Below are 12,331 nucleotides of genomic sequence, written 5' to 3' on the forward strand. Positions count from 1 at the left end.
ATGTTGTTTTGTGGCTCTTCATAGTGTTGCCCCACAAAGAAAATAAAAATGTTTTATTTGAAGTTACCCAACACTGGCAAGAGTCTTCAAAACAAATTTTCAAATATCCCATTTATTGTAGAAATGATGACACTTGTAATGGGTTTATATTTCAACAAGCTAGTATATTGTGTATCTGTTCATTTGAAGCTTTTACAGTTAAAAAAATGAAAAAGAAAATTCAAACATAGATTTTCAGTAAAGTTTGTCCATCTTCATCAAAACAAAAAGAAATACTATTTTTAATACATTTTCCTATGACATCTATAAAAAGAAAAACGGGCCATGTCTAGTTTGAGCTGCAGTACCGTGAAGTATTTGTAAACAGGGAATGATCTGAGGAGTTATAAATTTACACGCTTTAAACAGAATTTGTTGTACAAATAATACTGGCGTTTTAGAACTATGAATAATGTCTTTTTTTATTCAGCCTGAGTTATTTAAATAGGAAAGGTTCACATGTTTTTGTGGAACATGGATGGATCCTGTTTCACCTCTTAATGATTCAAAATTAAACACATTTTTATAGTTTAACACATAAAATCCTATGCCACTATTCTTATCCTTGTAGCTTTAACAGAACATATATTTCTTACTCTTTCACCCTTTATTTCTTTCTGATCAAAAAGATAAAATGAGAAACATTTTTTTTATGTTTTTGAGTGACAAACTAAAACTCAGGTTATGTCAAGAAGAAGCAAAAGTTCTTTTTGTAACTGGAAGCGACAGCAAAAGTGTTTCTATGCAGGCAAACATTTATAATATGTAGACCATATATGAGTAAAAACATTACAGAATTTGCTAGCATTAACATTTTAACATTTCTTTTATACTGAGGACCATGTCACTTAAAAAAAAGTCCACGTATTACAAGGTTTCAAAAACATCCAGCTACAACGTCCCGTTTGTACAATACAGCTTAGGGCAGAAAGCGTGCACCGATTATATATCTACATGTAAATAAAGCAATAAGCAATGCAGTGCATCAGTGGGTTATGTGGTGATACGATAAAGAAGCTCTTACAGTAAGTAATACGTAGAACATGTTTATGGCTACAAGAGGAACTCCGTACACTCGGCTGCGTACACCCTGCCAACAAAACAATTTTTACACATTCAGCTTCTTTGATTAGCTGCCTGCAGGAAGAATAACTAAAGAAGATATGTTCAGCTGCCATCAGATGGTAGCACTGACAATTTACAACAAACCACAACATTGGTCATCAAATAAGATCTCTCTTGTCACTCCACAGGCTGTCACTTAAAAATAGACAAATTACAAAAAAAAACGAAAAACATTTTTGTGAGCACAGTTTTCTTTCTGATCACCATGCAGTTAGAAGTGATGCCTCCTCGACTTGAGCGACTGCCTCCTCTTCCTCTTCCTGTGACACTGCTCCCTTCTCTCTGGCCAGAGGAAGCTGCCATTAGCGGCCCTGCAGGTCTCGTCGTACTCGTCGCTGTCAGAATCGAGCTCAGCCATCGGGAAATCTTTGTCTGGGAAAACGTCTTTCAGCTTCGACATGAAGAACAGCTCAAGGCTGTGGCCTGCTTGGGCCACCTCCGAGTCAGGCTGTGGTCAGAGTAAAAAAAAAGAAAAAAAAAAAGGCCTTTTATAATCATGCCAACTTTAGTTAGCACTTTTATATGAGACTCAGATCAGTTTAATATGGTTTAAAATATGTTTAACTCACATAATTAAATTTTGCACAGTTGCGGAACATGAGACAGACATCAGCAACGAACTGGTCCGGGCAGCTGTAATGCCTGGGATTCCCTTTACTGAGCTTGGCTCTGATCACAGACAGATCCATTGGCCTCTTGATGATCTGGTAGTAATGACGTGCCTGGAAGATAAAGCAGTGTTATGAACTTCATACTCAATCGTTGTGAACCGGGGCTGCCAAAGTGCAGCGCTGGAGCCATTTAATTTTGTTCGGCTCCCGAAATGCATTAAAAGAATGACGCAACTTTGCCCCACCATCGCAGGTGATTATTGCAGATGGACAAAATGTTTTTACAAACAAATTAGAATTTTCTTGAAATGAAAAAAAAAAAAAAATTATAGGTGCAACACAAAATATTGTTTTTATTTAGGCACAGTTCAGGAAATTTAGGAAATGCAAAACCTTTTTTTTTCTTCTGATCAATAGAATTGACAGCCATTAAACAATCAGTTTGTCCATTTTATGAAATCGTTGCATTTTTAGTTCATTTTAAGGAAAAGGGAAAAAAAATTACAATGAATTTACTTTTTTGTTTGGTACTTGTTAATAAAAAATCAGACTTTAATGACGCTCATACTTCCAACTTGACAAAGTCGGCCCACGTGACAAAACATTTGAGCACCTCTGATGTAAACCCAAAAAACGAAACAACTTCTTGACTTGCATTGAGATCTGAGGTATGTATTGTGTTAAAAATCTGCTTCAGTCTATTGAAACATACTTGCCAAAATGTAAAGCAAATCATCCCTCCTAATATTTAGCACAGGAAGAAGGGGGTTGGTAAGAATAAAAAGAAAGAAAAACTAGCACAGCTCCATTTAATGTTCCTGGCTCTGTTTTGTTTTTGTAAAAAAGAAATCCATGAGGGGGGGGGAACCTCCAAGAATCAAAAACAGCTGGAATCAAAGCGTGTTTGGGCATCCGGAGCCCCGATGTAACCTCCTGAAGGCATATCCGTGTGCCTACAACTATGATGAAAGACGAATAACATGTACTTCATTGTAACTGGGTTTGTAGGAACATGATGATCACTTACAAGTGGACTGACGGGCTCGTGGAAAGGAGCACTCAAGATGTTGCTGAGAATCAGAAGAGCCAGTCGCTCACATTTCTGCAGGCAAACAAAACATGAAATATGTTAGACATTAAAAGAGAAAAAAATCTATAAACAAGACAGAAACTGTGAATTATTGATCTGAATCGTGTAGCTGGGAGAAAATCATACTCTCTGATCGCAAGCAGAGAGTCCGAGCGCAGTGTTTGCTGCAGATGATCTCTCATTCTCACAGTCATATTCAACTTCGGGCTGTAAAACATCTCTGCAGATGCTGCACACCCAGTCTCCTCTGAACACAGTAAAGCACAGGTTAATATTACCTCAGGTCTGCTACAAAATAAAAAAATGAAAGAGGACTTGAGAATTGTTGAGTGTACACAGAAGCAGCTTACGTGGGGAAGCTCAGAAGAGGCGGCACATGGCATGATAAGTGGAAGACCTTTGGACATCGGTCACAGCACAGCAGCTCCCCTCCAATCAGGCAGACTGCGCAGAAGTCCTCACTCTCCATCTCATCCACGTCCTGCTCTGTGTGAATGTCCTCTTCGTCCCTCTGAGCCCCATGATTTGCGATCAAAAGCTGCCTCGGACCAGGGCCCATCTGCGGCTCCTCCTCCAGGTCAGAGCGCAGCGGCTGGGGGTCGTCAGTTGTCGGTTCGGGTTCAGACTCCAAGTCGAGATCGGACTCCCCGGAGCCCTGAAAGTCTGGAGGCTGACCGGATACAGCATCGGAGTCGGTTTCAGTCTGGAAACTGGGATCATATTCAGGCTGGGTGTCAGACTCGGTTTCGGGATCCCCCGATTCTGTATCAGCATCCAACCCCTGACCGTCCTCTGATCCCGCTCCTGCATCCGTGTCTGGCTCCACCTCGTAATCAAGGCTCGGTTCTGAATCCACATTCTGTCTCACCTCACCTGAACCTGTTGACTGACTCGCAGCAGCAAGTTCAAACTCAGCCTCGGAAGACGATACTGCATTTGGATTGGAATCCAGCGACCCATCAGAGTGTAGCAGTGGACCTGGGTCAGTCGGATAACAGGTGACTTCCTCCGAAACTGACCTGGGATCAGAGTCTGTGTCCAAATCGGGTGCAAAGTAACTTTCTGGCACGTATTTGGAGTCAGTAGGAATCTGTGTGGATGCTGTGTGGAAGCTGAGTCTCCTGCTAAAGTCACAGGTGTCAGCGTAGGCGACAGACGGGCTGCGAGTGGATCGCTCTGTGAGTGAGCGGGTGGTCCTTCTGGGGTCAGACCCCCTGGCTGTCCCCTGTTGTTAAAAAAGAAAGGCTTTTTTAGAATTTTTCAAAGCTCACATATCCATTGTTGCCAATACATATACATACTTTATTCCAGATATTTAAAGTTTGAGCAGTCCTTTTACTTGCTTAGATTGTATAACACCTGAACAAGTAAAGCATGAATAAAGCAATTACTACAACGACAGAGCAGCAGTTACCAGAAGCTGTTTGGCTTTGTTTGCAAAAACAGCTTGAAAACCATGAAAAACAACAAAACCTAATTTGGTTCAAAACTGAAAATATCTGTTTTTAATCTAATCTAGAACTTGAGTCTAACAATAACACATATATCAATAGGTTTGGGTTAGTTTGGTAAATTATTGGTATTGGGATCATTCTTAAGTAACTGCAATCTCTCAATCTGTGGTGCAAATACCAATGGACATGACTGGATTACCTTCAGTCATACTTAGACTTGTGTTCATTACTTGTGAGGTTAATATGAACGCATTAACAAACTCCAAAAGTCAAAGCGCTAAATTGTTCAGACGCAGATTGACATCAATACATTTTACTTCTCCGATTTAATTTTTAAGTTGCACATTGTTCTTTAGATTCAAATCATTGCCATAAACAAAAAAACAAATCATCGCCCCCTAGACAAAAAGTAAGTGAACTTTTTTTTTTATTTTTTAGCATTCAATGTGAAACCTCACTCTTTGTGCTGCGAATATCACAAAAGTCATGCAAACATTTGTGATTGGAGGTTTTATTTTGATGTGATTTGAAAAATATTCATTTGTAGCCGTCTGTTTGGGATGAGAAGAAGTTTGTCGTACGTGTTGCATTACTGTGTGCCATGTGCTGTGCTGGGCGAGGCCTTCGCTCTTCTCTGTCTCACTGGCAGGCAAAGGGTCACTTTGTCTTCGTCCGTGTGGGGGCAGCTGAGACACGAGGATTTTGAGACGCTCTAAGCAAACCACTGGAACCCTGGATCTCCCCGAGTCTTTCAGAGCTTCTCCATTACTACACAGGGAAACAGAGGATGGATGATTAAAAAAAAAAAAAAAGCGAAACTTTGTTGCCATGAAATGGTGCTGGAAATCTGAAGTCATTTTTGAAGGAAGACACTACTCACTTGGTGATGCTGTTTCGTGGTAGTCTGTGCTTCTCCTTGGCTCTGTATTCAACCTCTTCATACACAAAAGCAGTTGGGTGATCTGAAGAGAGTAGACGGCAAGCAGGCATTCAGTTTTGACAAAATAAATAATTCGTTTAAGCTTCATGAAAGTAACAGAAGTGAATTCAGCACCTGGTTCTGTCTTATAGGGAGGTGAAGGAGACAATCCTTTGGATTGGATTGAGTCGGTTTCGTTGACGACACAAAGTCCTCCATCGGAAGCTCTCCGTTGTTTTAGCTCTATCATGTCATACTGAAAACGAAACAAGGAGGTTCTCACACTGAGTTACAAGCTTCTCCGACTGAAAACCTGCTTTCTAAATGTAAGTAAATCACAATAGATTCTAAGTCATCTGGATTGATACACTATACATAAAATAATTCACAGTGTTTTCCAGGGAAACTAAGAATTAAAGCAGCATCTCATGCAGTCATTTAAGGACTGGGGTGATATGATACGTTTTCCTGATGGAAAACTAGAAGCATCATTCTGGATGAGTTGCAGCTGCAGTTTTTTCTGTATTCTGCTTTAATAAGAACCCCTTTAATCTGGCAATGTTTTGAAGGTGACAGTAGACATACTTATTTATATACTTTATGTGGTAGTTAAAGTTCAGGACCCAGTCAATGATAACATCTAAGTTTTTTTTTTTTTTTTTTGTCATTTTTAAGCCAATAAAACTTAGTTAAGTTTTGATTCCTAAACGTAGATGCGACCAAGTTACGGTACACTCATTAAGTAAAATGTTTCAAACACGACACATACACCACAGCTGTCAACCAAGAGCTTCCTACAATACGTTGCTGCCTCCAGCAGACGACATGCTCTGCAGTCTAAGCCGAGTCGTTTATTGTGCTCTCACCATTTTAGTACACTCAGTACCAGCTTCATTCAGAGGCAAACATTTTAACTCAAGTCAAAATCGCAGATGCTGCAAAAACAGAATAACAACCAGAAATGTGACCAGAGGTCCCACGTTTGCTCCTGTATTGCAGACAGCTTTACATATCCTGTTTGCTCAGACTCATAATAGGCCATGCTTTCAGCATGTATGCAAGATGAAACATGTTTTAGCAGGAGAAGCGAAACAAGAACGAAGCATCAGCAGTTTGTTTGCAGCAGTCTGTAGCCGTGAGATGAGTTGATGTCAGCAGATCATTTATTTCTTCTTGATACAGTTTTGATTCAAAGCTAAAATTAATCTTGTACAGTGCTATTGCTTAGCCAAGTGGAGTGATGTGATGCTTGATCTGACTCAGAATAAAACTAAATCACTGGAAAAATCTGGCCATACCTTATAAGTAAACAAAAGAAAGTGTGAAAAATATGTACACTACAGTAGAATATTTTTAAAAAGAGTAAAAAAAAAAAAAAAATGCCACGAAAGTACCTTCTTTGCAACATATAAATATGAACTTCAACAGTAGCTTCAACATCTTTCCAGAAGTTACTTGTTTTAGAAGCAACAAAAATAGAAATCGATCTAAAGTTCACCTCTCACACTTCAACTCTCACCTTCCCTCAAAATATAAACTCAAACCTTAATAAATGAATAACAACTAAGTTCTTTCCTACTGATCAATGTTGTACACCATTTTTAAATAATTGCTTACATTATTAGAGTTATAAACCTCATGTGGACACCCATAAAGTTGTAATTGTCTTTGTCAAATTCATCCTTCTTTCAGTAGAGGTCATTTGTAGCTAAACAATCTAAACGATCTTATGCACTTTCTGTGTGCGGTTTTGACTGAATAAAAATCAAATACGATTTTTTTTTTTTTTTGCTGTCTTAAGAAACAGGAATTGAGACTCTCTGTTTAACAATTCTCTCATCTTTCTCACTAACTTTAGGTTAGTGTGGACTGGAGTTCACACCACTCACCAGGCCACAGAACTGAGTTTCATAATCTCAGGCCGAATAGGTCTTCCACAGAAAGATAAGCAGGCTCTCTGCACATTTGTCATGCAGTCACTTCTTGTGTTGTGCATCTTTGCTGTTATACTATCTGTTGCCTATTATATTAAAAAGGGAAGAGTGATTCCTTGATTGAATATACATACTAGTCTATACACATTGAGGTGTGATGGTGGGAAACGAAGCTTGCTCTATATCAATGATTCATGCATTGCTCAGTAATTGTGAAGGAAACTTTTGCTTCTCTGCAAAAGTTAAAGCAGACACTGAAAGATCCTCATGCAGGGGTCACCTTCTTCGCAGCTCCTGCCTCCTGGCTGTTTATGCATCCTGCAGCAGGCCTTTCAGCGTAAGGGCTGGAGGGCGGGGCCACCAGCTCTGTCGGGATGCTCCGGGAGCGACGCTTCCTCGTCGTACACACCAAGCTGGGGCTCAGCCTGCTGCTCTGCACATCAGATGCACGCTCGTGGGCTCTGGCGGACACCTCCAGGGACGTGGACCTCTGCTGGAAACAGTGAGAGAATAGAATTTCAAGTTACATCAAAAACAGAGATGCACCTGTTCACATCATTAGCAGCTGAAAGGAAAAGGAGTGGGATGTGTGTTGTACACAAATTAATAAAACACAGCTGAGAATCTATTTGGTGGGGGGGAGGGGGCAAAAAAAAAACTCGGTCTTTACAAACACGCTGCATGAATTAGTGTATTAATACAGGGAATGAAAGGTTTGGCTGCCACACCAATTATCAAATGCAAATTCAGCAGCAGGTTTAGTGCTGCTCTTTGATTAAACTAGACCTGCTGAGCACTTATTACCCCTCTGTCTTACATTTCAGTTTAACAAATGCACAGATTTTCCTTAAACCCCTCAGCTGTGTCTCGGAAAGTGCGAGGAGGAAAGCCGGCGGATCGTTTAGCACCAGCTTTTTTTATCCTTTTTTTTTAGTACACCATCATACATATTCAGGCCAGACTTAAACTGAGCACATGCTCCCAAGTATCATGCGATTAAAACACTTACCTGATCTCCACCCCCTGGGTGCAGGATGCAGGATTTAGACAGTGGAGGAAAAAAAAGACTCTAATCCCTCTCTTTGGAAGCTGGGGAAGCAGGAATTCATCTTTGTACAAACCAGGGCTAAAATCAAACTGGCAGCTCCCACTATTCCCACAGTGGCTCATTACTGATAGGTTAAGTACATAAATGAGTGAGCCCAAGTGGTTTTATATCATTTTCAGACGCAGTGAGTCGAAAAACGTAAAAATAACACGTGTCTTTGTGCTCATAACCATCTATCTCAGAGAGAGAGGTGATTATGCGGCTGCTAACACTTCTGGCATTAAGCGTGAGCTTGACAGCGATGAGTGCACTACTGCAATTTTAGGAATGCGTTATTTTAATTGTCAGAGCGGCTCTTTGTTTTCTCATCATTTCTTCATGAAAAGCAAGAGTAGCTTTATGGTGTGCCATCTGTTAATAGGCAAGCTGTCAACTTTCACAAGTCAGTCCTCTGGTTTAAAGTGAGAGCTTTGGTCATAAACTACTCATATCTGAAGCTGAAAGCTGCCTCATATTCATCGCAACTTCATCTAAACTTTTTTCAGTATGTAACAAATTCTCTTGCTGCCTTTAACTATTGATAGCAATGCTTTCTTTATTGTGCTTTATTGTTTCTTTGGTTGTCTGAACAACTCTGCTCTTACAGGAAATGGGCTCGACTTGACCGATCAGTGGTGACTTTCGAAAAGTGCGTCTAAACGGCTTTGTGTGGCTTACCATGTTGTGATCTGAGACCGAGCCCAAATGGATTTATTTTGAGCTTGTGTCGCCTATAGCAGAACCACGTGTGAAACAAAAATGAGAAGACAGACGTGCACAAACACACAAAAAAGTCCCGCCACTCACTTTGCTTTGATATCTTCACAAACTTGAAAGTATACACCTTTACCTCATAACGTTATGAAGTCATTTCCAACCAAAAATAGGTAAATATTTTAGGACGTATTGAACCTGTGGGCTTTAAAATGTAAGATTGAATTTAAATTTAATTTAAAAAAAAAAAAGATGAGTGGATATGACTTGACTTCAGACCTATTGTGAAACTAAAATATTGAATTTAATGGACTGAACAAATTAAATAGCTTTAAATTACTTTTTCAAGTACTTATAATTAGCACTCAATTTAAACAAGTTGAGAGCCCCTTGAGGAAAAAACATTTTAAAAATTGATTTGGTTAATTTGAAGTGAGTGAAAGGGTACATTGTGTGACAGTATGGGTTGGCCAGCAAGGTATCCCAGAATGCATTGCACCACCAGTGGCAGAAAGTGGACAAGTTTCATTTCTTGAAACAAATGTTTGCTTTGTCACAAAAATTGGTTTCAATGTGTTTAAGATAAAAAAAAAGTAGACCTCAAAGCTTCATCTATGAAGTCAGGTCATCAAGAATGTGCCAACTTTAAAATGTGTTTTAACTGTTTCAGAGCAGCACATTTCCACTGGGTTTGTTATTTTTTGTAATGTACATTTATAATTTGAAAAATATTTTAAACCTAATTAATTCAACGTAAACTCATTATTTTCTATTTTCATTGTCAAAATCCCAGTTCCAGTTTGGATGCAGTTTTCCAGAGATCATCTCAACTACCATTTCCTGCCACTCTCTACTCCACTGTCTCTGTTCCCATGATGCTTTACAGATTGTTATTAGCTGCTTTACTTTAAGATAGTGTTGGTTCAGTATATAAATTATTGTCATTCCTTTCCTGTACTTTCCAGTTAAACAGTATTGAGATTCTGGACAAAGCAGCATGAGTGAGTTTGTTCGTTTTCATGACCACTGCATTCTGCCTGACAGTGTGGTGTTATAAATAACAGTGTTTTTATAAGTAGATTCAAGCAGAAAAAAAAAATAAAATAAAAAAATAATTGTTTTCAGGAAGCTTTAGTTTTTTTGCACATTCTAATTAAAGAAATATGTTTTTGGTGCTGCTTGAGTAATTACAATACATTTAGATTTATTGAGTTAAGTTGAAACTGCACAGTCAGTTAAAACTAAAACTTTTGGAACCGATTTTACAGTTACTGGTCTGAAATGTTGCTAGTGGTGCTGTAAGATGCAACACTGGATGAGTTCATTTCCCCCTTACCTATTTATTGGGCTATGAAAAAGCTGACTTGCTGGTTGTCATGGTGCTTTGAAAAAATCCCCTAATCTCTTGAACATTTCCTCATTTGTAAGACAACCAAAAATATCCCCTTATTATTTTTGGACTGTATGTCACAGATCAACACAAAGTACTGCAAAACTGTGAAGTGGAAGGATTTTGATACATAATAAAAAATAAGTTTGAAAACTGTGTACGTGTTTTCACAATAATTCTGCACTTTTTAATTGCAATGATGCTTGTGGTAACTAATCACCTTTGTGTAACTTTCTGACTCCAAATAGTTACATTTAAACAACTGTGCTAACCCTTATAGTCACTTCACTCTTAATTTGCTTTAGCTGCTGTGTAGTTCATACACTGTAAAGCAAGTGCATGTATCTGTATTATTGTAAATTCTTGTCTAATACAATAAATTCTCTCACCTTGCCATTTCTATGCATTCTGAGTCTGGTCCTCTGCTGGTCAGCAGCTAAACACGCCTGAAGCTGGACCAGACTCTGCTCCCTTCTGCCTGCCTCCAGATCCTCATCCAGCTCTCTGCTTTCATCTTCTGCCGACTGTCCACGGGTCTCCCCTCTACATCTCTCCTCATCTTTGTCCCTCACATTGTGGCTGACCTCTTGCTGCAGAGCCGGGCTTGTAGACAACTTCGCCTTACACTGACCCAGACCGCCACGGTCCGCATTGAGGTGAGTCTGGCTCTCTGGAGCGATTTCCCTCTGACGTTGGTGACAGGAGGCGTATGTTAAAGGCTGAGCATCTTGGGCTGCAGATCCTTGGCTGCAGCCGAGCTGGATGGGTGCTGGGAGAGGAGATGTAGGAGGAGGGCACTGAAGGGAGCTCTCCGTCTCCCAAAACCTCTGGAGCTGCTGACTCTGGTGCAGTGAAGCAGAGAAGTGAGCAGGCTGAGCACAGCTGGAGTTAAACAGAGTGCTCTCCACCTGGCTTTTGTCCAGAGTGGCCAGCTCCTGCTGAGGGGGCATGCCATGCAGGCAACATATCTGAGGCTCGCAGCAGGTTTGGTAGCCGCAGCCTGGCTCTCGGCCTCTGTGAAACATGGCGGGCAGAGCCAAGCAGGCGACGGGTTGGGGCCTCAAAATACTGGAACAGGCCAATCCCGAAGGATAAGCACAATTCCCCCCATCGACAATTAGCTGACCTAAAAAAAAAAAAAAAAAACAGGTTATCTCTATATTAAATTCCATCTTTCTTGAAAAGCTTTAACATTTTAGTACAGATTCTTCACCGCCTTTATACAGCAGGGTTTACCGAAAGAGGAAATCTGCTTTGTCCAGTAACTGGCATCCCAGTTAAACTTGATCTTGACAGGACTCCAGGAGTCTGTGTGGAGAGACGACTCCAGCAGCTGCTGCATCTGGAGAGAAATCTGAAGGACAAACATGATTGCTATAAAAACATCCAAACATACACATGCTTCTCTGAAGATGATTAAAAGTTTATTTATTTTAGTAATTTAGTTCAAAAGTGGAACTCATGCATGCATAGATTCATCACACGCATTGATGAGTCAGCGAACTTCTTTATTTATTCCACCCATCCATTGTTTACACCCGCTTAATCTTGTAGGGGGGAGCTGGTGTATATCTCAAGAAGTCACTGAATAAGAGGCAGGAAACCCTGTGGACAAGCCCAACTTATTTATTGTTAATATTGTGATATTTTCAATGTGAATATACAGCATCTGGTCTATTTTTAGACATGCCAGAATAATGGTAACATCTGAGTCCTTCAGACTTGTTGCTCCAGCTAACACATGCTATTTGGAGGTTCTGGACTCGAGCTGAACTTAGTCAACTTTCCTTCCGCTTAATGTCACGCAGACTCTTTCGTACACCCAAAGGACACTGTGAACTACAAATGTTCCCACAGGGTGATCTGCCATTACTGCCACAGGCATAAAGATGTGGCAGAGGAGTTTCTTCTGTTTTGTTTGCACACTTTAATATTCCACATGTGTGTGTGTGTGTGTGTGTGGGGGGG

The 12,331-nt window shown here is 40.1% G+C and overlaps 1 protein-coding gene across 2 annotated transcripts in view; it reads right to left on the minus strand.

Moving 5' to 3' along the window:
- Window positions 1-92: 92 nt before the first annotated feature.
- Window positions 93-12,331, minus strand: part of trim66 (tripartite motif containing 66) — a 21,364-nt gene continuing 9,125 nt past the window's right edge. Inside the window, exons 8-18 of one of the 2 annotated variants that reach the window (XM_008405251.2) lie at window positions 11,600-11,717; window positions 10,753-11,489; window positions 7,453-7,662; window positions 5,374-5,494; window positions 5,200-5,281; window positions 4,901-5,087; window positions 3,216-4,090; window positions 2,992-3,112; window positions 2,803-2,877; window positions 1,734-1,886; window positions 93-1,612 (exon numbers count right to left, since the gene is read on the minus strand). In XM_008405251.2, coding sequence (XP_008403473.1) covers window positions 1,376-1,612; window positions 1,734-1,886; window positions 2,803-2,877; window positions 2,992-3,112; window positions 3,216-4,090; window positions 4,901-5,087; window positions 5,200-5,281; window positions 5,374-5,494; window positions 7,453-7,662; window positions 10,753-11,489; window positions 11,600-11,717 — 2,916 coding nt within the window. In that variant the 3' untranslated portion in view covers window positions 93-1,375. Of the gene's footprint in view, window positions 1,613-1,733; window positions 1,887-2,802; window positions 2,878-2,991; window positions 3,113-3,215; window positions 4,091-4,900; window positions 5,088-5,199; window positions 5,282-5,373; window positions 5,495-7,452; window positions 7,666-10,752; window positions 11,490-11,599; window positions 11,718-12,331 lie in introns of both variants that reach the window. The other variant, XM_008405250.2, reaches the window with a different exon arrangement.

Source organism: Poecilia reticulata, linkage group LG3 (genome assembly GCF_000633615.1).
Source record: "Poecilia reticulata strain Guanapo linkage group LG3, Guppy_female_1.0+MT, whole genome shotgun sequence".
NCBI classification, from domain to species: Eukaryota; Metazoa; Chordata; class Actinopteri; order Cyprinodontiformes; family Poeciliidae; genus Poecilia; species Poecilia reticulata.